Source organism: Clavelina lepadiformis, chromosome 5 (genome assembly GCF_947623445.1).
Source record: "Clavelina lepadiformis chromosome 5, kaClaLepa1.1, whole genome shotgun sequence".
NCBI lineage: Eukaryota > Metazoa > Chordata > Ascidiacea > Aplousobranchia > Clavelinidae > Clavelina > Clavelina lepadiformis.
In genome coordinates this window covers 9607039-9629837 of record NC_135244.1, presented here as the reverse complement: position 1 = coordinate 9629837, position 22799 = coordinate 9607039, and the positions used below count along the sequence as shown (strand labels likewise).

General features: G+C 36.0%; 2 protein-coding genes across 2 annotated transcripts in view; one reads left to right on the top strand and one right to left on the bottom strand.

The window, feature by feature from the left end:
* LOC143461199 (protein RRP5 homolog) overlaps window positions 1-22799 on the top strand; it is a 28625-nt gene that overhangs the window by 5117 nt on the left and 709 nt on the right. The window contains exons 7-37 of the mRNA XM_076959028.1: window positions 4664-4735; window positions 5464-5659; window positions 5744-5916; window positions 6055-6129; window positions 6271-6428; window positions 6596-6714; window positions 6807-6925; window positions 7299-7447; window positions 7638-7740; window positions 7871-7993; window positions 8192-8402; window positions 9106-9275; window positions 12684-12781; window positions 12981-13078; window positions 13315-13458; window positions 13606-13724; window positions 13836-14032; window positions 14797-14935; window positions 15112-15260; window positions 15373-15580; window positions 15784-15970; window positions 16065-16263; window positions 16502-16679; window positions 17045-17181; window positions 18489-18626; window positions 18804-18891; window positions 20193-20339; window positions 20445-20603; window positions 20942-21036; window positions 21916-22084; window positions 22489-22642. Coding sequence (XP_076815143.1) covers window positions 4664-4735; window positions 5464-5659; window positions 5744-5916; window positions 6055-6129; window positions 6271-6428; window positions 6596-6714; window positions 6807-6925; window positions 7299-7447; window positions 7638-7740; window positions 7871-7993; window positions 8192-8402; window positions 9106-9275; window positions 12684-12781; window positions 12981-13078; window positions 13315-13458; window positions 13606-13724; window positions 13836-14032; window positions 14797-14935; window positions 15112-15260; window positions 15373-15580; window positions 15784-15970; window positions 16065-16263; window positions 16502-16679; window positions 17045-17181; window positions 18489-18626; window positions 18804-18891; window positions 20193-20339; window positions 20445-20603; window positions 20942-21036; window positions 21916-22084; window positions 22489-22642 — 4471 coding nt within the window. The remainder of the gene's footprint in view (window positions 1-4663; window positions 4736-5463; window positions 5660-5743; window positions 5917-6054; window positions 6130-6270; window positions 6429-6595; window positions 6715-6806; window positions 6926-7298; window positions 7448-7637; window positions 7741-7870; window positions 7994-8191; window positions 8403-9105; window positions 9276-12683; window positions 12782-12980; window positions 13079-13314; window positions 13459-13605; window positions 13725-13835; window positions 14033-14796; window positions 14936-15111; window positions 15261-15372; window positions 15581-15783; window positions 15971-16064; window positions 16264-16501; window positions 16680-17044; window positions 17182-18488; window positions 18627-18803; window positions 18892-20192; window positions 20340-20444; window positions 20604-20941; window positions 21037-21915; window positions 22085-22488; window positions 22643-22799) is intronic.
* Window positions 270-4915, bottom strand: LOC143461202 (uncharacterized). Its single transcript, XM_076959030.1, has 12 exons — window positions 4653-4915; window positions 4312-4513; window positions 4085-4216; window positions 3177-3295; window positions 2407-2595; window positions 2138-2207; window positions 1859-2015; window positions 1687-1780; window positions 1437-1584; window positions 1165-1300; window positions 912-1081; window positions 270-805 (listed from the first exon to the last, which is right to left on the bottom strand). The coding sequence occupies exons 2-12, from the start codon at window positions 4467-4469 to the stop codon at window positions 643-645; spliced, it is 1536 nt and encodes a 511-aa protein (XP_076815145.1). The 5' UTR covers window positions 4470-4513; window positions 4653-4915; the 3' UTR covers window positions 270-642.

Genomic DNA, 22799 nt, shown 5'->3' with positions numbered 1-22799 from the left:
GTTGACTTGTGACATTATGTAAGATTCAAGTTAGTTTGTAAAACTGGTTTATCTTTTGCATTGCACAATAGTATTTTATGTTTATTAGTACCATACTTAGAATGTAGGCTATTGTATTTACCCTACATCATGAGTCAAGATATGTTTGTCAACCTCCTCAAAAGTGACTGTTGGCATATTAAGAATTCACATTCAATCAGTCGTGTGACATGCTTGCTAATAGCCTTTTTTAAAAGAAAGCAGTTCGTTTTATTTTGTCAAATCAAACCAACAGATAGTTTATTTTTATTCATCAACATTGCATAGCACACTTCTTAAACAATAAACTTATGCACATGAAAAATAAAGAACTAATTGTACATGGACACATAACAAATACCATCAATATGGCATTGTACACTTACTCATAGCTAGTTATATCATGGTCATATTTGCAAAAATTGTCAGTGATCAACAGTAACTTGAAGTAAACATGCCATGTCATGACTGTAACATTTCCAAAAGTGGTCAATCATCAATTCTGTACTTGGGAACATTATCAGAAACTAAACTTTATTTCTGATGAAGTCAGTTAGAAGGGTGATCATTGAACATACATAAAGGTGTTTATTCCCAATGATGTTAATGACAATTTGAATTGACTTATTCAAATTCAAATATTCTTAAAGGGTTATCGCCTTTGACACTAACAAAGATTTTGTGTTGTTGCCCATGGAGGGGTTGTGTCATAATTGGTTGGCTGTTTAGGTGAAAATTGAGAAGAATGTTCTTTAGAAACCAGCCTTCATGGTTGAACATTGAAATTCTGTGAATATTGATGTTATTATGCTGTATCATTTTTTAAATATTTATAATATAGTATTATATTGGTTGTAGATAAAGTTACTTTAAGTTTTGCTACTTTAAGGTACCTGCTGTTTCCATAGTCACAAACCATAATGTTTCCACAACAGTCAGTAGTTATACCAAGTGGAGCTTTGAGTTGGCCATTTCCTGTGCCAAATTTTCCAAACTTGTTTAAGTAAAATCCATTTTTGTCGTAAAGTTTTATGCAGCTATTTCGACTGTCACATACAAGAATCTGCATTAAAATTACAAAAAGATTTAATTATGTTATTTGCTTTAGTGAGCTTCATAGTTCTTTAGCCTTTAATGCTTTTTAACCTGGTTTTTGTGATTGACTGCTGTGTAATATGGTCGGTTAATTTGACCGCCATTTGTTTCTTGGAGACTGGTTATAAGCTGGCCTTCTGCTGTATGGATGGTCACCTTGTTTTTTTCTATATCTGATACTATTAACCTGTTGTTTAGTTAATAGTTACATCAGTTATATTCAAATTTTTTCAAATGTTTTTGTGAATACTGAACATAAATATATTTTTCATTGACGTTTTGGTGGAAATTTGGATATTGCAAAATGTTCTGCTTCTACATACCTGTCTTCTTGATTTACGCATACTCCTCTACACCAGCCAAAGAGTCCTCGGCCAAAATCTCCTTTGTACTCACCATTTGGTCCCCACAAAGAAACAATTTTTCCACAACTAACTGCCACCAAGTTTGACATCATGCTACAGTTTGCTCCTAATGAATTGTTTTACAGGAAACATGTTTTGTTTGTTTGAAACATCTTTTTACATTTTTTTTACTACATGCTTAACTCAAGATAAATGATGACAACTATACCTGGTATGTAATTTGTTGGTACTGACTTCAGAAGAAATCCAGTTGCATCAAAGAAATGAATACATTTCTTTGTTGTATCACTTACAACTACCCTCTGTTCAATACAGATAAAATAGTAAATACAGAATACAATTCATGGTTTAATTAACATTTTATTTTTACACTCTTGTACCTCAGGAAGCGTAGTTATTCCAGGCAGATATTCACCAACCTCAACAGACATGTCATCAGTTTTCAGAAAAAGATTTGTTTGCTTAAAACTTCCCCATTCTCGGAAGTCTGTCCAGACGTGATGGTTTTCATTTGTTGGTTGTTCATCATTTATTATGCTAAATTGAACAACTGCATTGCACAAAACTGTTTTACAACTTTTTTGTGAATCATATATATTAATTTTTTACTTTGAGACTGTATTAAGCTATCTAGCTTGGTATTAGAAAATTTTTCTTACCTACATGTTTCTTCTGATGAAACTAGCTGCTTGTCTGTTGTTTCTCCTGTAGTTTCTTGATAAGTTATGTCTGCAAAGCAAAGAATAAATTTATTGGAAAGCTGAACTTTTGGCAAAAAAGTTGTTTAGTGTTTTTGCATGACTTACTTGTGCATGTTCAAAATTATCATGAATATGTCTGATATGTTACTTGGCTATTACTGGTTACAAAAAACTATGATTTTAGGTAACTGTTCTCAATAAAATTATAAGTTAAGGAATAACTGTACCAGATCCTGCTGTATCCACAGTAGAAAAGTAATCAGTTTTCATCATCATGTTACTTTTACTGCTTAAAGCGATACTATATCGATCATATTCGTCTGCGTTCGGTTGATGGTCATACGGTAGTAATATTGTTTCTATGGAAAATCCTTGCCTCATGATTTTTGACTGGGATCTTACTGCTAATGAAGAAGCTGCAATAGATAATTGCTACAAAATTAGAACATGCACTTGTCCATCTGGCTACTAATGTTATATTATATTGTTGTAATGGTGCTGAACAAATCCTTGCAAGTTTTTACTATAGGTTCATTTTCTGGATGATAGGTGACAGTAGGTTAAGTGGTTATGTTAAGTAGTCAAGGTGTGGTTTGCACCACAGTTAGGCATTGTTTCACTATATTTATATTGGGATGAATTCTGTTAGCGTTTTGCATGCAATAGTGAATTCTTGCCACTTACAAGGATTTGTTGCAGCGTAGATATCAAGGGGGTGGGCCAACCATTAGATGAGTAATTCTTCCATTAGATTCAGAAGTTGTTATTGCTGTAAAATAATACCTCCATTATAATTTTATGATTGGTTTATTCCCTGCTGCAGCACTGTAGTCTGCAGAGTAACAATTTGATACTCCTTTCCAAATTTTTTTTTATGTTTATGATTATAGATTGTTTTCTGTTTTTTACTTTACGAGATAGTTACAACTCAATTTATAATATAATTTTGTCACAAGAAAATAAGGAAAGCTCAAAGTGGAAACAGCATTGGTCTTACAGGTTTCTGTAGCATGGTATGGAGTGCCGTGAATAGATTCTTCAAATTTATTATCTGTTGCAGTTGAAGCATTTCTTGGCTCTCTGCTTATGTTGAATAAGCACTCGTAATCTTCTTGTCTGTTTAGAAATAGTTTAGAATTGGTTTCAAAAATTTCATACCTTTAACTAATATTGCTACCTACTACCGTTTTTTGTTTTTAAACATTGTTTAGAAAACAAGTGTTTTTCATAAAAAATGTTTATAAAAAAACCTTCCAATGGCTTCATCGCTAAAGTTAAAGTGAGGGGAAATGCTAAAATAAGTTGAATTAAAGAAAAGTTGTCAGTAAGCATACCAGAGAAAGACTTTTTTAATATTACTTATAGTTAAACAATTATTGCTGAAAATATGTCGTAAAATGCAAATGTAGCCCTAGTTATGATATACGTTGTAGCAGATATGATGTCAATGTGAATTCTATGCGAATGCTGCTGGTGTTTAGATAAAGTATGAATGGAACATTTTGAGACAATAAATAAGTATAGGTTGGTTTATTCGCACGTTATTTAACATGTTGACTGCCACGTGACACACTCGTGTGCCTTGCAGCATTTTCAAGTACGTGCTACGAGTTTTCGCTTTCTTAAAAACCTGGGAACTTGTGCCATATGATTTTGTAACACAAGATTTTTATCCGAAGCATTTTGTGCAAAGTTAAAAAAATGTAGCCGAAACTAGTAACTTTCTCCCAAAGTTTTATCTACAAAAAGAGTAACTACATAACACAGTACAATGAATTACAGATGCTTTATTTTAAATGAAAATTTTTTGTCAAACAATCAGCAGAGCTTACAAAAATATATGATGGAAAACAACGTATGAATGAGGACCTCAAATTCTAATAAATAAATTTAATGCAGTATTACTTGTGTCCAGCAAGTTTAAGGAGGTCTATTAGATTGCCAATTGTTGCATCATCTTTTTTAATTTTTTTCCATTCCTCCAAGTATGTCAGGTTTTCTTTCCATGCCAAGGTTTGTACAAGTTCTTTGTCAAGTCTACCAAAGTTCATATTAAAAATTCCATATAATCTTGCTACCTTGTTTGCATTTGCAATTATTTTTTTACAAGATTTTAATTTGCAGTGACTTACTTCAGCGTAGTGCTTAATGGGTTATTTATTGACGGTAATGCTCTGGCTAACTTCTCCAGAATATCAACTGTGACTTTTCGTTCAAGTAGGATTTGTTTTCTTTCTGGGTCTACTGTGTTGTTGGTTGCAACTTGTTTTGAGCTGACTGAACTTCCCATGTTTTATTGGGTAGAATTTGTGCTTTTTATTTCGTGATTCTTGACTAACAAAGCATAATATTTAAATGATATACTACTTAAGGATTTTTTACTGTGCCACATGCATTTACAAAATCTAAAAATCGATAAATAGCGTTATAAATAGATCTAGACAACATACATTAATTTTAAAAATTTACTAACCTTATTTTCAGGCTAAAGCTGAGCACGAAATAACTCTGGACACCCTTTATCCTGGAACAATGGTGAAATTTTCTCCATCATCTGTAAGTATACTGTTTATCTGTTCTTGGCCACTTCAATTTACAGCTTATGTGGCATTTTACTTTTTTCCTATTTTTCTGTTTGTATTTTTTTCTGCTCTGTTTTATTCCTTTTTTGTGACATCAAAAAACTTCGTGGTTGCTGATTGGAAGTACCTATTGTTTTTTAGAAATTTGCGTCATTAACTTAGTCTGCCTTTTATGAACTATGTTTGGCGGTATTCTTGTGCCAGCTTGAGTGGGTTATGATTTTGAACTGAAGGACCCTTATGGTGTACTTATGGTATGCTGCCATAATTTTTCGTTACTTTTTACAAAAAGTTGTACAGCTTTTAAAAGTAGAAAGGCGTTGTCATGTAACACTTCAATGAATTGTTTTTCTTACTAGAATTGTTTAATTTTGGTTGTGACGACCAATACTCCATTTATGTCACAATATTTAATTTTGGCATGCATTGCTCATCTGCCTTAGGTAATTTTTATAGCAATCATGCCAAAAATATATTAACATATTAAATATTAAATGTATTATACAAATATATACAAATATAATAATAATATATATACAAATGTATTAACTTTGATATAATACATGCTCACTTATAAATAATTATTTGTACTTTATTGTTTATATTATGATTGTAACAGATATACTCTGCAGCTGAAAATGATTTTTGAAATTTGCTCAAAACGTGTTGGCCAAATTCTTTTTTACCTTGCTATGACTGTAGGTTTTAAGTGAAGGTAGTCTTGGAACTTTCCTCAATTTTAAAGGAAGTATCACTACTGTCAGTTTTTCTAACCAACTGTCACAAGTTAATCCGAAAGAAATTAAAAATAAAGAGGATCTGATTGATGAAGCTGAAGGCAATGCAAGTGATGGTGATGAACCTGAATTCAATACTAAACCCAAGAAAAAACAAAAAAGTAATTAGTACTGGAAATATTTTTCTGTACTCGGTTATTAACTCAAAAATCCACAACATTTACACTTTGTGTCTTTTATCTAAGACAACAACGTTGATCTTATGGAGGCAGCGGATCATGAAACAAAGAAAAACAAAATTAAAAACGAGCAGGTTGCTTGTGTTTTATATGTTACACCTTCTAAACAAGTGGCATTATGTGCAAACCCAAAAGTATGGAGAAAGCAGGATAGGTTGGACAACTTTTTTTCATTTGAGGTCAGAATTGATTGTATTCAATTGTAAAAGATTTCATTTCATCTTAATTTACTTTCAAAGTTTTTTTTCTTAATCATACCAATATGATAGTAATGTTTCAGTGGCAATTGAGTTTATGTTTTTGTTTTTATTTTTCAGAAAAAGTATTCTATTGGACAAAAATGTAGAATAACGATAGTGACAAAAATCAAAGGGATTGGAATTGTTTGTCAAGTAGGTTTTGTTATGTGTGTGGTATATTAAGTCGGCCCTAGTGATACTTTTACAAAACAGAGTTTTTTTCTAGGAGAAATATTTTATACTGTATCACCTACCTTACTTATATACAAGCAATGCAATAAATATTATTATCAGGCAGAGAAAAACGGACCAATGGGGATGGTGTATATGAAGAATTTATCTGACAATAAGATTGAAACAGATTTTAGTAACTTCACCGACAAGAAGAACTTTAAAGCGCGTGTCGTTGAAAATATATCACTGGATGGTGTGCTAGAGTTTAGCTTAAAACAGTATGTGATGTCTGTTTTGATAATAAAACACCTTGGTTTTTTTCAATTTAACCTACTTAAGTAATTTGTTACCATCTTTTGTTTATTATTTGAAAAAATGTTTCTTAGTTATATTTGCTGTTATTGTTTTATGTCAATGTTCTATCATATTGTATTAACTCTTCTAGGAGCACACTTGATGCTGCATACTTGCGATATGAAGACGTTGCCCCCGGTCAATTGGTGAAGGCAAAAATCAGTTCAATTGAGGCAAAAGGCTTGAAAGTTGTTCTTGGTTCCATGAAAGGTATGCTGCTGCATATATAAACAATAACTTTCAACTAAATCTTCTTTATTGATTTGATCTACAACATTTTCCTTTAACATTTTTCTTGCCAGACAAAGAATTCAAAGAATGTAGAACGCTCCAAGGGTTTGTTCCCTCCATTCAGATGTCCGACATCGTTTTGCAACATCCTGAAAAAAAGTTTAGCAAGGGCGATGTCTTAACTTGCCGTGTAAGTTCTGTTGTCTCCAGTGAAATGGAATGTTCAATTTGCATAAAGTTATTTTTATCGACAGTGGCACCAGACAAACTTGCCAACTTGCAGCATGCATTACCGCTTGGCTTACTCAGAATGTTTACAGCGGTTTTTCGGCCCCATCTTGCAATTTTACTGTAATAGGCGTACTTTTCATTATGGTATTCATACATGCTGGTATGGCTGTTTTTTTATGCGCACAATACTACAAAATGCAAACAAGTCAATTGCAAATACAATTTTTTTGTACCTATGAATTATATCAAATTTGTGCAGTACTAACATGTAAGCAAAATAATATATTGTATAAATGAATAATACTAATAGCATATACCTTGTATTTTTGAAGGTGCTTACTGTAAACCCAAAACAGCGTCATTTGCATTTAACTATTAAATCAAGTTTGGTGAACTCGAAAGAACAGCCTGTGACAAGCTACGAACAACTTCGTGTTGGAGCTATTGTTCATCCTTTTATAATTTCCATAAAAGATTATGGGTAGGTTATATATTCTACTGCTTAGAACGTACTGGTATCTACGAACTTCACTAATATTAAATTCTTAAAGAATTAGCCATTTACTGTTGATCTTTGTTGTCGGTTTTACAAAATCCTTGTCACAATGTGTTCACTGGCGATCAGGAATATGTGGGTCTGAGGTTAACAATGCAATTTCTGTTTCCGTCAGTGTTATAGTCCTTCTCTACAACAACGTCAAAGGAGTGGTGCCAAGAAGCGAACTATCAATGGAACCGATCCAAGCACTCGATAAAGAGTTCTACATTGGCCAAGTAAGCTTTAACATTTACGTTTACGTCGTTTCGTCGTGGATATGCTTGTATGTTTTAGTCAAGTATACCTTGTCCTGAACTCTGTACCGCTTAAGCTTTTCATGAACCAGAAAATTTCCGTTATGCGTAGGTCGTGCGCTCCAGAGTTATAAGTGTCGACCCACAATGTCAACAACTGAGACTTTCATTCCGGATTCTGTCTCGAGATAAAGAAAATTTAAAAAGTAACGACACACAGCTGAAACTGGGCCAAGTATGTACGTTTAAGCTAGATATAGGCTATATTGCTGCGTCTATATCCACAGCAATCCGTCATTTGGTATACACAATGCGATTTCTGTTTCGATAACCCTGATTTCATAGTAATCGAAGCTCTCAGGCAACAGCCCATCACTTCGCATTAAACCACGGTTTATTCATAAGTAGCCGGTCTGTTGTTTCTATGTTACAGGTGATTGATGGAAAAGTTACTAAAAAGAACGATAACTCCGTCGAGATCGAGGTTATCCATCAAAAGACTTCCAAGGACAAGCCAGTGATAGGACATCTGCATGCCATGCACCTATCCGATTTTAAGACTATATCGGATAATAGATTTACAGAGCTGCGTGTGGGGTCAATTTTAAATAATTGCCTTGTAATCTCGACGAAGCCACTGAAAGGTAAATGGCCTAGATATGTGGGACTTTTGTCTTGTCTACGTTTGTAAGTTGTTTTTCACTTCTGGAAATACAGTTCCAGGATATCAGTTGCTTACACATGGCACGAACCGTGATGAAGCTGCCTAGAACACATAAACATATCTACACCTGAATAATCCCGCACTACGCGAGAGATAACAACACTAAAACTAAAGTACACCGAACGTATTCCGACAATGTTTTTATAATTTGAGAGTTTGGGGCTTAGTATTATATAAAATACTAAAAATGCAACACTTTTGTAGTTAGGGTTTTTTCTATGGCTTTTAGTGTATTTTTACATCGGACTTACGCATTCCGCCAGAAGGGCTTTATCCGACACAATTGTACCTTAGACGTTTTGCGCCGTGTTACTGAAATAAATGTCAATTGCTTCACGTTCTTTTCGAATTTTTATTTTTGCACGTTTTTAGAGTAAGCAGCAGGCAACTGTGCGTAGAATACCTCACAACACGTTGTCATTTCCTCCGTGACATTAAAAAACAACAAATGATAATAATAATTAATTCACCGATTTAGCGCCCTAAGCCCGAAATCGGTCCTTGTCAAGTTTCTTAAAAACCAGTAACTGTTTGCACACGCATTTGCGTTTTCGTTAATTACATTATTCAATACTTGCTTATCAAGCGTTGGCTTCATATCATAAAGATTTTACTTGCTGCAGTTACCATGAAGAGGTCCTTAATAGAATACGTGAAGAAGAACGAAGAGTCTCCTCTTGTATTTGCTGATCTCCAAGGTGGTCTCATTTTACCTGCGTATGTGCACAATGTCGTGGATTACGGCGTGTTTGTTGGTCTACCAAATGGTCTTGTTGGTCTTTGTCCAAAATCGGTAGGTTTCGCATCTATGGCTTAGCTTTATTCCAAGAATTGTTTATGTAGTTCTTTCGAAAAATGTGCCCAACATTGATTAAGTTGAATAAATAATTTAAGCTTGTGGATGCATTTTCTTCGAAAACCGTACGAAGTCGAGCATTATTGTAGACTAGACTAGCTGCAACGATGCAGACTGTTGTGTGTGTGCCGGTGTTAGTTCTAAATTTGCTCTTTCGCATCGCGTATTTGGAATTTTGCTTCTTGTTCCTTGAAAGATATCTTTTTATATATGGGGACTTTGTGGCGGCACTTAGTCAAACAATTGCTACTTTGTTGTTAGTGTGAGACTTGCGCTTAAAATAAGTACAGTATGTTACACATGCAGTGCAAACTTTGTACAGTTACTTATGCGCACATGTTAAACATGCACTGTAAATAACCAAAAGTGCGTCACTTCGTAGTAAATAGCAATATTATATAAAGCCATGTGTCTGAGCTATTTGTGTTTATTTCCTATTTGCAACGAAAGACGTTTCATTCATGTGCTGATTCATCTTTCATTCTGGTTTTGCCAATACTGGCATGTTTGTTGGTGAAAGCGTAGCCTACAGCATACGTGGCAACCTAACAGGCATCAATTATAGGTATGTTACCCATAATGACAAAATCGGAACGCACCCCTATGACATGACAAACACTATATAGCATTATTGTTGGAAGCCTTTTTAATGTGATAAAATTTATTTAACCAATATTTATAACTCAAACAGATGAAGACCTACAAGATCTAAGCGTTTGGTTTCGTGACAGTACTGTAGACAACACCGTTATCACATTTCTCTTTAAACGTTGTGAGTTGGTCGTCGGTGAAGGTGCCTATAATCTCCCCATACACGACGCTGTCGGCATCGTTGTCTTTTTCGTGGAGTGTTCTTTCCTCTCTTTGGCGCCCAGTTTCGTCAATTTCATAATATTTTGCAGTTTGATTCACTTCGGGGTTATCACTGGAAGGTACCGCCATCCTTCGTTGTAAATAGCCCACCTCATCCGTGTAGATGGTGTTGTGGTTCCAGTTAGAAGTTTCCAGGATACTCATTGAGTGTCTTGCCGGACATACCCGCTCTGTGTAGATATCGACGTCTTCATTCTCTTTGTTTTCGCTCCTATTTATATCTTCATCCGCCGAATAGAAATCCCTACAGTTCCCCAAATTAACTTGTTTCATGTCTTCATATTCCTGGGATTGAGAGTTCTCCATCGAGAGCGTTGACCTCGTACAAGATGATAAGGAAGATTGTTGGCTCAGTGGGACGTAGGCTGAAGAGTTTGTTGGTGCCTCGTCACGGCGCATTTTCACTTTAAGATTCGAATTTTCAGATCTTATTCGAAAATTTCCCGGCAGTGTTTGAATCTTATTCTGTTCGTTAAATTCTGAAAGATTGTTGCCAACTGAAAGTGATTTCATGAAAGCGTACGCCGAATCATCCGATTCTTTTTTAACTTTTTTGCTGGTAATGTTGTTTTTGATTGTGTGGAAGGCCGAAGCAAACAAGTTACGTTTGCTTGTACTAACGCTACGTGAAGCAGTAATCTGGTCTTTGTTCGTATCGTTGTTGCAAGTCGATTGAGCGCCTGCTTTGTTTAATTGCTCCGTCTCTGTTTCAGCTTTATTTCCTGTTTGAATCAAAGCTGCAGACTTGTTAGGTACGTTCCCTTTCACTGGAGACAATAAAATTGTGCTTCCTGCAATCGGTAACGCGTTGGTGAGTTGATCTGACATGTCATCGCTAATAGAGGTGGCGGCGTCCGTATCTTTAACTGCACCACCCCTACAGCCGTACCCTGCCCGCCATTTTCCAATGTCGACCTGCAGTTCGGATACGTTGCTCCGCGTGTAACAGATACTTCGTTTTGGCTGGTGTGTTTCTTCTTTTTCATTCGGTTCGGCAGATGTACTTGGGCTTGGCTTAGCTTGCACTATTCTGTGTAGCTTCAACTTGAAAAACATGAGACAAAACAAGAATATCGTGATCAAGATCCCGCCCACGAATCCACATACGATAAGTACAGGCGCTGATACTTCGTCTTTACCATCGCTGGTGAATCTAGTTCCGTTTCCAATTTTCATTTTTGTAGCAAAAGTTTAAACGAACAACTCAGTCTGCTAGGTCCTGAATATATACACAGTACGTGGAAAAAAACACACAAACGTTTTGAATTGCATCACGTAAACGGCGCAGTTCTTTAGACTTGACAAATTTACTTTCATTATTTTGACCTTCGCTCTGAAGAACAATTATTTGAATATTTTCTCAAACTAGTTAGCAATCATGTAAATAAACATGTTTTATCCATTGCTACTTCATGATATTTAAAAAAGATTTAACTGTCTCAGTTAACAACTAAACTAACTAAAAACGAACAAAACTGACTTTGTGAAACGCTAACTTCCTTATGCTAGGCCGCCAGATTTGCGGATAGCTTTGTGCTGCTTGGTACACTCTGTCCAACTTCAACTTTCAAGCCAAAGAATGAAAGGGCCTATAGTGTGTTAGTCATTCATTGTTTTTCTTGGCGCTAATTCTTTGGACGCTTGCACAAGCTTTCTCGTTGAACCTCCCTGATTCAAATGTTCTATTATTTCCTGTAATTCGTAAACTATTGTACTTCGACCTGGCTATGGACTCGGGAAGTCGTTTGACAGTTCTGAGATTTAATTACTTCTGGTCGCTTAAACACTAAATCTAATGCAAATCCAGTCAGTTCCTTATTTTCTAGGAGGTTTTACGTATAAAATGAGATTCAAAACTTTATTTTAGTTCTCTCGAATATCACTATATTATACTGTATACTTCTGCAGCACACAGATGAAAAAACAGACAGCCAATACGTTTAGCGGCAATTAATCATTCAAATTATTGTTGGCTTGGGTGTGAGTCATGCTCGCGCGTGCATGTTGGCACCCGCGCCCTTTTTGTACTGCGTGTGCGGTTTTGCTACGATGACCCGTCACCACCAGGACTTGAGTCCTCGAGAAAAGCGCTGCGTCTTGCATTTTTTCAAAAGGCCAACCAAGACCATGTTTTTCTCAACATGGAATTTGTGACGAAATTTGTTCAGCCAACACCAAACAATGCAAGTCACAGTAAACAAAGCTCTGCTGAGTATTACTAAAGTCGGAGAAGAACTTCTATCTTAACGGTTGTCGTGATGTACAAGCGTTAATTAATCAATTAGCTTCATCGATTTCCTTCAATGACGTAAACGTAATGAAGTCATTTCAATTGGCACGCGCATTATTAACACAGATTTCTTTCCGCATATCACGTTATAAAACTTCTGTATACAATTAACTGAACAGCAGGAAAATTAAAACGACAGAAACATTTGTTCTGCGTTAATGTATTATTGTCATTGCTTGTAGGCAATGGCTGACCATTACCTCGCCTCCTCCGATGACCACTTCTTTCTTGGCCAGTCTGTTGTCGCCAACGTGACCAGCGTTGATGAAGAAAAAAAGCGGTATGCTTGTTTCATAACCAATTGTTTGTGTGAGATTTTGTTGAAAAGTTTATGAAAGCGCTTTGTCGCATTTTAAATATATGACGCTTCACTTCTAGATCATCTTGTGCGAGCTTCTCGGCTGAATTGTTACATGCGTTAATGATGTTAAACCTCACTTTGTCCTAAGTAAGAATGTGTAAATATCCAAATTGTTTAGCTTTTCAGTAAGTTTACGCCCTTCTGAAGCAAAGATTGATGAATCGGAAAATAGAATATCTCGATATTATCAGGAAGCCTGCGATCTTCAAGCACGAGGTGAAACTTTGAATTTTTGTCACGGAATTTTATACAGCACAAAATATATATGTAAATTTACATTATAAGGAGTTTAAGGTGTAGTACTTGCTACGAAACATACCAATATGAAAACACTCTTCATGTGCGAATTATGAAACGTTCATTTCTGAAAACGTGTTACTTCACGTGGTTTAATTTCAACAGCCAACACTAAATGTTTTGTTTTTAAAAATAATAAAAGGATGTAATTTCAGCTGCTACTTTACTTGGTCTTTCTATCAAGTCTGGTGATGTGGTCCGAGTGAACAGGTCTACATCGGACGGTGCTTCCTCGGGAAAATTTATTTTGGATGAAGCTGACAATGATTCGTTCACGTGTGTCTTTGTAGACGACAATGGTAATTTTTCATGTTTAACTGTCACATAGAAATGAAAACGCCATGAGACTGTTATCCTGCGGACATTACTGTTTGAAAATCAGCTATGCAACGTCATAATTTCGCTTTGTCGGGACAAAACATGCTTCTGCATTTTATGTTGTTTAGATCCTTCTAACATTCCGTGCCAAGCAGTGGTCATGCATGTCGATTTTGTGCATCATCTCGTTCATCTTTCTAATCAGAAGACTGTTGTTAAATTTTACACCGCTGTTAAGTCAGATGAGGTAAACTTCATTAATAGAAGATGTTTTCTTACAACACACGAACGAGTTCACCATAATCCCACATTTTTATTGCTCGATGTGACTTATGATTCACGCAATCTTTACCTAAAGATATCTCCCAACACCCCGGTCTACTGTCATGCGTTATACGTCAACGTTGACGTCACGGTTGCTTATGTAACCAGTCACGGTTCATCGCGAGGTTGCTTAATCTTTATCACAAGTAAAACGCATTGGAACGATAGCTCTGACCCAGCCATGCATCTACACAAGGTTGGTCAAATGCTTCAAGCCCGCGTCATTAAACGGTGAGTGCAGAAATTTGTGCGAATATTTCGCTTTTACTGAATAATAATAATAGTATATGCCCAATTGCTTATGAACTATGCACATTACCGTATTTGCACATTGAGTATTTGTAGGGTTAACGATAGGAATGGGATCGGGGTTACTCACATGTGATGTGATACGGTTAAAAAATGGACATTAAATTTGCCCACGTCTCTTGGACTGTGTTTTTTTAGCTTCTGATAAGATTATAAAAGTTAGATATATAGAAAATTTTAAATAGAAATTTTTGTTATGATTATTTCATTTTTTTGCTTCACATGTAAGAATGGTTAGTATTATAGTCCCATGAAAAATTACCTGACTCTTAGTGTTAGGTAAAAAAAAGTTGAGCAATATTCTGAATTTTAAATCGTCATAGGCCCGTAAATGTTGTTGTTTGACCTTAAGACTTGACGTGAGACAAAAAGCTATGTACTTAGATTTAATAAAACATAAAACTCTCATGGGTTGGGTCAGAAATTGTCCTATTGACAACCCTAGGTATTTGTGGGGCATTAAGTAGCACATTAACTACTCATAGTGCATCAAGTGTATGAATGTTTCATGGGAATATTTTAGGCGGATTCAAGAAAAATGTGGTAAAGGCAACAAGCCGTTTCACGTTGAGCTTTCTTCAGTTCTTCCACACGTGTCCAATTTTACTAATTATATTTTTCAATTGGACTCTCAGGAAAGTAATCCAAAACAAATGTGTTCAATAACTGTTTTCAATTGAATAAAGGTGTTCGAACGGCATTTTACTTGGTGCATTGAAACTGAAGCACGATTTGACAAAGAGAATTCGACAGGATTCGGAAATGTCAGATTCATCGGTCGGGGACTTTGCGCAAAATGTTAGCGACGTCAAAGTGGGCGAAGAGGTAAGCTGACTTTTTCGACTAAGGTTAAAGCTGTTCATTAATTAAGCAGTTTGAAATTTCCCTGCGAAATTGTGAAATTTCTGACGCCTCGTCAGTGATCTTCACATCTTTAACAATTTCGTAGCGCCTCGTCATCGATAATTGCTTCACACGTAAAAAGGGTTTATTGTCCACAGCTTCAAGGAACTGTTCGCTCGATTCGTGCAACTTGTGCCATTGTCAACATAAGCGAACGCTCGGGTGCTGACGGTCGCCCTCTCGTGGGCAGACTTCATGCGTCTGAAGTGAAGGATGATGTCGCGCACAACACTGTTCCCTTGCGCAAGTGGGTAGTGTCATCTATTTTATATGTTATGTTACAGTGTGTTTAACTATTTTTCGTTTTACATTTCAAAAATCCAACGTCATCCTCTGTTAAATTTATTGTTGGTTTTTAGAATAAAAGTTGGCGAAAGCATTACGTGTCGTGTGATCGGCTGTCGTGATGTGAGAACTCACAAATTTCTCGAAATCACGAACAGAAAAGCCACCAGGGGCGTGCTGGAGCTTAGCATATGTCGTGACGCCCCTGGACGCGGAAGTAACGACGACGAATTTGGCGATAGATTTCCTGTTGGCAAAGCTGTCGTAGCTTACGTCAAATCGGTGAGTATGGAATGACCATCGGTTATATGTACTTGGAAGATACAGTAGTTGGCCTAGAGTGTTTATAATTTTGTTGATTGTACGATTGCATAAGTATCGATAAAATTGTTCAATTTGTTAAAAAAATATGTTTATGTTTTGTAAGAATATGCAAAAATGTACTTTGCAGCTACTTTTTCTAACCTGTAAATATTCTTATAAAGTTGGACAAGAAACATCGCAGCCTCAACGTGGAGTTGGAGCCAGGCATAGCTGGTTATATTCCAAGGCTGTTGGTTTCAGGTGATCCGGAATCAGTTGAAAAATACGTTTCAAAATTTCGTCCTGGCAAAGCGCTTCATTGCACACTTGTGCGACTTGAAGGCCACAAATTGGTCCTGAGTGCTAAAGGTACAGCTAACAAAACGAAATTTTGGCACAAATTTTATACAACGTCGCATGCTTTGCTTGCCGGTTGTTATCTACAAGTGATTATTGTTAACAGGCGCGTTGACAAACGACGGAAATGACGTAATCGATGTATCAGAAGGATGTATTTTGAACGGAGAGGTAAGGAAGATTGTAGAAAATGGATTGCTCATTAGAACTGGACTTCAAGCTCAAGGAAAAGCTTTCATCACCGACTTGTTCGATGATTTCATTGACCAACCTTTGCAACAATACAGAGAAGGAGATATCGTCAGGTTACTGTTGCTAAGTGTATTGTGTAAAAAGTTAGAAGCTATATGAAAGTAGGAACTTTATTCTATTTAGTTTCGACTAAAGCAAGTTTTTTGTTTCTACATTTATCTCGTTCATAGATTTAAAGCAAATCATTTTTGTCGTAATGACGTAGTAGGGTTTTTTATTCAAGCCAGCTAGGCAGTCAGCCACATAAAAGTTTTAAATATCACACGACATGCTCTATAATCTACATGTCAGGTGTCGTGTGTTGGAATGCCGGCGTCGAGATCAGATGATATTGTCACTTTGCAACTCGCTTGTGCGTGACGTTTTAACGAACGATCAACAGTCACGTGATCATCTTTCGCTACCGAGGCAAATAGCGGATTTAAAACCGAATCAAGTTATGCAGGGATACGTGAAATCTTGTTGCAAGGTGAATTTTGGTTTTCTACAAATAGTTATCAATAGTTACAATCTTTTTAGAATATTTTAGTGACATTTTACACCAATTCAAAATTTGGTATATTTCATTAGCTTTTGCCCAACTTTCTACCTCAACCTTCATCCTTTCAAATAGGATAGGATAGGTTACGGATTACCTTCAGTCTACCAAATTTCACGTGTTTTTAAACGTGGTTCTTAAGCTAATGCTTATCCAGTTGCATTTGACCGGGGATAGCTGTGTGTGAATCGCCATTACTGGGAATTAGCTACTATTGCTTGATGAATTGCTCGTTGTAGCCAACAGGCGCTTTGTGCAATTTCTTGTTTTTCTGTTTAACGTAGACCTTTTTTCAGGCTGGCATTTTTGTGGCTCTTTCCCGCCAACTTCACGGTCGAGTAACTTTTGATCATGCGTCAAAATATTTTTGTGACGAAACGACCGCGAGTGACGTATTTCGCCCGGGAAGATTAGTGAAATGCTGCATTTTGAGGTAAGTTGGATCTTTAGAAATTCGCGGCATGTCAAGGTTCAACGCGAACTATGTGAGTGAAGCTAGGAGATTAGCTTAACGACAAAATACGTAAAGTTAAAAATAGTTCGTGATGTCACATGACCATTTCTCCCTGCTTTCAATCTGGATTTTATGCTCGACTTCACTATTTCAAATCGATTCTCTGAGATAATCTTCGAATTGCTTTATTGTAAATGCGTCCAAGTATTTCTTCTTCACCCTGGCCAGTTTAGAAAGTAGAATTTTTTTTGTTTTGCTGTTTTCGAAACTCTGTCTTCCGTCTATTATAAAATTCTATATGTTGCAGTGCAATTAATTAATTTATAACCATATCGTCCAAGGCAACAATTGCAACTGTCGCCATACAGTTGCACGTTATGGCAACTTGTGTAAGATATTGCTAACGTTTGTTTATTACACTTCTTTTCTTACATCGGTTTGGAAAGCTTATTAATACTACTCTGTCTTGAAATCGCTTAATGGGCGATTGTAGCAAATGTTTTATTTAAGTAGTTTTTTGTAAAACTTTAAATGCGTTGTATTTGATTATTATCGTTTGGCACCGTCTTTCTCTCCAAGTCTAGTAAGTAGGCTTGCATTTACTCTTTTGCGACCCCGCTAAAAAACATCTCATAGAAATATGATTACAGAAATATACTTAGTTATACTTTAGCTGTAGCAGCTTTCTACTTATAAGTTATGAACGCGATCTGACAATATTTCTGGTACCAAAGCATTATACTACCGTACTTTTATTAAGTACGTGTCTGTCACTCACTTAAAAATGTTAATTTTAAACGTTTATTTTTCGATTATTGAGCACCATCGCTTAGTTTGATTTACAAAGATTCGCATATCCATTTTTGCTTACGGAAAATACATATAAAAGTGAGCTACGCATGGTAGCGCGACTTTAGCCTATACCACAGTCCCAATGAGACTTTTTGGTTGCAAACGTTTCGACTGTATAGCATTTAGTGCAGAAACGAAGTGATTAGAGCGTTGAAATGCACAATATAGTGTGTGAACTAAATATATAACAAAATTATGGGTTGATCTAGATTCTAGAAAATACTTCTGTAACACCGGAGATTAACTATTCTATACGGTGTATATGTCTTAAAAAGCGGCAACTGAAGGGTCTCGGCATCCATGTTAGTGTTTATTTTCAGTTTCAACTTATATTTTTATAAGTTAAGGAAATACAGATTTGCCACCACTGCATATGAGCTATCAAGTTTTAAAAATGAAAATTGTGATTTGTGTCTTGATTCTTTGTTTTTCAGCTTATCATCGCTAGATGGCAAGATCGAATTGTCTTTATTAGAAGACGATGTTGGCGAAAAAGATTTAATTCCACAATCACTCGGCTTGCCACTACGCAAGCGAAAGATAAGCGAAAAAGACGAATCATCGCCTGTTCAGTATGTTGCCTGCTTTGATTGTAACAACATGTTTTACTACTAGTTGTTCTGAGATCGTTAATCGGCTTAATCGGGTTCACGCACTGCTGTCCTATGCATCAGTTATAATCTGCCTTTAACGACGAGTTAATAGCAGTTGGAAAACAAATTGTACCTAAACTTTTTCTATTTTTCCAGGAAGAAGAAAATGCGAAAAGCAAAACGCGAAAGCAAAGCGGCTGTCAAGAAACTAATCAAAGAAAGCATAATCAAAAATACAATCGAGGTATAGTTGCAAGCACATCGTGCTCTTATGCAGTTACGCAACACGTGGTAAACTTTCACATCACAAAATATTGTATGGCCACAAATATTTCACTGCTAAGTTATTTGTAAACATCCGAGATTCACGGCTGTGTTACTGATATAAACACCATTCTATACGTAACAAATAATTGAGTTCATCCGAGTCGCTTATGTTTTCAAACGACTCGTTCGGTCGTTAAGTATAACACCTAATTTAAATACAGAATCGAAATCGATCCATCATTCCCCGCAGACTTTCAATTACACGGAAATCAGTGTAATTTACGGTGCGTTCGAAAGAGCTTTGTTGTTGTTCGGCTGACTGTTGTTTATCCTCAATCTGTTGTCGTATTTGGTCGTATCGTTTCTTAATGAGGTTTTCGTGCGAATCAGCGCTACTCTGTAACCCTATCATCCCTGAAAACTCTGCGCATGCTCAATTAATCACATAGTTTTAGTTTTTGCAACGCCTTGCGCTATTGTATTGGGATAGATATTTGATACATCTGCAGATCTGTAAAAAATCGTTTAGAAAGTTTTTTCCGATCAGAAACGAAGGAAATTTGATTTTAAGATATCTCAAATGTCATTTCTGTTTTAACCTGATCATATCCTGCTTGCCGATGCAGGGATTGTGCGAATATTTAATCGATTTGAAATAATCCATTGTTGGCCAAACGGCAGCATCGCGTGGGAGACAAACGACGAAAACAATCGTCAAAAAAATAAAAATAGCTCCATATAAACAAACCCCAGCCTTAGAAGTTAGCCTACTAACAGACAATTGGGTCGTTTCTCGAATTCTTACTTCACGCGGATTGATGCTCAATAATTTCCTGCCTTTATTATTTTCTAAAAATACTTTAATAAGTGTGAATTGGCGGAAAACGAAGACAGTTTGACTTTGACATGTAATAAGCTAGCAAAATATATATGAAATTTTGAAGGATAAAATATCATCTTTTTATTTCACTGTGAAAAAGATAGATACTGAAATAAAAGTCAGTAGGATTTTACATACTTCAGTGCCAATTTCCAACAAGGATATTTGCGGTTTCTGAAAAACCTGATTAGTGTGTAAATTAACGTACTTTGATTCAATGTTTTTTAATTTAAAACCGGCTTTGTAGTTTCACCCACGTTATAAATGTTACCGTGTATGAATACTTTTTATGAGTATTCTCCAAGTTTTTCCGAGGAAAGATAATGAAAAAACAGCATAAATTAAATATAGTACAAAAAATAATTTTAAAATAGTTAAAAATTTTGTTAAATTCCCAGGTAAATTCCATTTCTGTCAGCAACGCTGAGATCACAAATGACGCCACAGAAGAACCTGGGTTTGTGTGGGAGAATGACATGAAAGTTGATGATGATGTCACTAACCAGGGTGATGATGATGAAGATAGCGGGATCGAAGACAAACAGGTAATATGATGGTTGTGCTTTCTGGAAAAGATTGTCAGCAATTGTTTAATTAATCACTTGCTTATTTTCGTTTTGACCAACCTGACAATCTGAATCCGCTTCCAGATTTCTGTAAAACTGACGAAAAAACAGAAGGAAGAAATGTTGGTCCTGGAAGAAGAAGACCTGAGAAAAAGGGAGTTGGAGCTCATGGATGAAACCAGACTTCCTCATAGTGTCGATGAATGGGAGAGGCTGATGGCATCCAATTCTGACAATTCAATGGTTAGTCCGGTTGTAGTTGATCGCGCAATACATGAACTGCATTACGTTGTTTTCCGGGTGGTATTTGTGTGGTTCAATGCTAAACCCCGATCCCGCCGAAATGTTTGTGTGGCTTGGACTCTTGGAAGCAAGTTAATTTTCATGGTGTGAAAGCACTGTGACGAAAGTGAAAGTAATATTTTACTTCTGTGGTTGTAATCCTTGTTTTAATATTTGTTTACGCCTATTTTGTATAGAAATAAAATACAAAATAAGTATTGGTACAGTTGCATGTAAGTAAGCCTCATAAGTTGTAATGTGTTCGTAGCAAAGTGTAACGTCTTAGTTTATGGTTTTAGATGTGGGTTAGATACATGGCGTTTCATCTCCACGCTGCCGAAATTGAGAAAGCAAGGGCGGTTGCCGAGAAAGCCTTAAAAACAATTAACTTTAGGTAAGCCTTTTTCATATTATTTTTTTTGATATAGATGGTTATGGTAAGTGTCAGTTTGCTTTTAACCAGTATTTTGCAATTTGCTATTGACGTTTTAGTTTGTACCGTTATACTTAGTTATAGTGTATGCGAACGCACTCCGCAAGTTTAATTAATGTAGTACAGTCGAAATAATGGGGTAATCGCCCATTTTTTCCTCAAATGTACTGCTTGGAATTTTAAGTGGACCAGTTTCAAAGTATCAACAGGTATACCAGTAACCTCTCCTCTGGAAAATAATGAATAAATGCCAGGGAAACATCTTTGCATATTTGCATTTGTGCGTTATCTATATTGAAACGTGCCAACAAAGTTTATCATTATTGCTGTGTTTAGGAAGGTATTGTTGACAACAAAGTACTGTGCTTTCGAGCTGTAAAATTGGCGTTTGCTAAATCGAAATAGAATAACGGATTATTGCAACGCTTACCGTGAGACATTAACGCATTCATTAGACTTCTTTTCTGCAAGGTTGGTTGAGGTAAACCGCAACTGTTAGCCCTATAGAATTTATGTCACTTATGACGTCAAACAAAGTTTGCGGTCTTGCGACAATCGCAAAGATATAACCGCATTTCAAATGGGTTTCCTTTATAGAAATTTCTAATCTCAAATACCCTGTAGAAAGTAAATTAATTACACGGTTATCCCGCCGGTCCACTCAAGTGATCTTTAAACAGTTAGATCATTATAAATTAAAATTTTAAAGTAGTAAATATCAGCAGGTTTTGTGCACGTGTGTAAGTCCGTATAATAACGTTATTCAAGCAAGTTCTTCCTCATAGCTTTGTCCGATCCAGCGTATTTTTCTTATTCGTCTTTTATTTCTGTTTTATACAGGGAGGAAAAGGAAAAACTGAACATCTGGGTTTCCCTTCTCAATCTTGAAAATTTGTACGGGTCCGACATTTCGTTGGAACGCACACTAGAGCGTGCCCTTGAGCAAAACGATCAACTGAAAGTGCTTAATCACCTGATAAATATCTACATTACGTCGGGCAAGCGTGAGGTATGTGGGAGAAAAGATGCCGTAATCTGACGTACCTTGCAACTGTAATACGTTGTTTCAATTTTCAGGAACACGTTTATCGTATATGTATGTGTGACTGAACGTCATTTTGTTAGCTGTAGAATCTTTATTAACTAACGTTGTTTTTTGTACTAAAAATACACTTCGATTGACGTTACCGATAAGTTGTGGAGGTTTATTGTACTGTATTTATTGCTTTTTACGTTAGATCGTTTTCTAAAAAGGACTTAGTTTTTATATACGCAGTATTGTGGAATGAAATAATTCGGTGACTTCTGCTCAAACAATCATGTAGTGGTTATGGGACGTCACTGTATTCGTGACCCAAAGGCTTTGATACTTTGTTTATCGTTTAACGTTACTCACATATATTTTTAACACAGAAAGCACAAGAAATTCACCAAAACCTGATAAAAAAGTATAGATGGAAGAAAGAGGTTTGGCTGGCGTACATGCGGCACTTGATGGTGGAAAATAAACCACAAGAAGCGCATGAGGTTATGAAGAGAAGTCTAAAAATGTTGGAACAGAAACAGCGTAGGTGTTTCACTGTCCGTAAAACACGTTAAGCTTGTATGTATATAGATAGGTGCCGATACATAATTTCCGCATCAAATGTTTTACTTTTAGAATCTTGCGGCTTGTAAATAGGCTTTGACCGGGCGTAAAAATCGTATTATACTTTAAATGACAT

Bases quoted from the DNA above. Each gene is read 5' to 3' on its own strand.
- LOC143461202 (XM_076959030.1), bottom strand. From the start codon at position 4,469: ATGGGAAGTTCAGTCAGCTCAAAACAAGTTGCAACCAACAACACAGTA. The intron at 4,217-4,311 runs GTAAGTCACTGC...GAACTTTGGTAG, and splicing joins CCATTAAGCACTACGCTGAA to ACTTGACAAAGAACTTGTAC. The intron at 1,781-1,858 runs GTACAAGAGTGT...TGTATTGAACAG, and splicing joins GAATAACTACGCTTCCTGAG to AGGGTAGTTGTAAGTGATAC.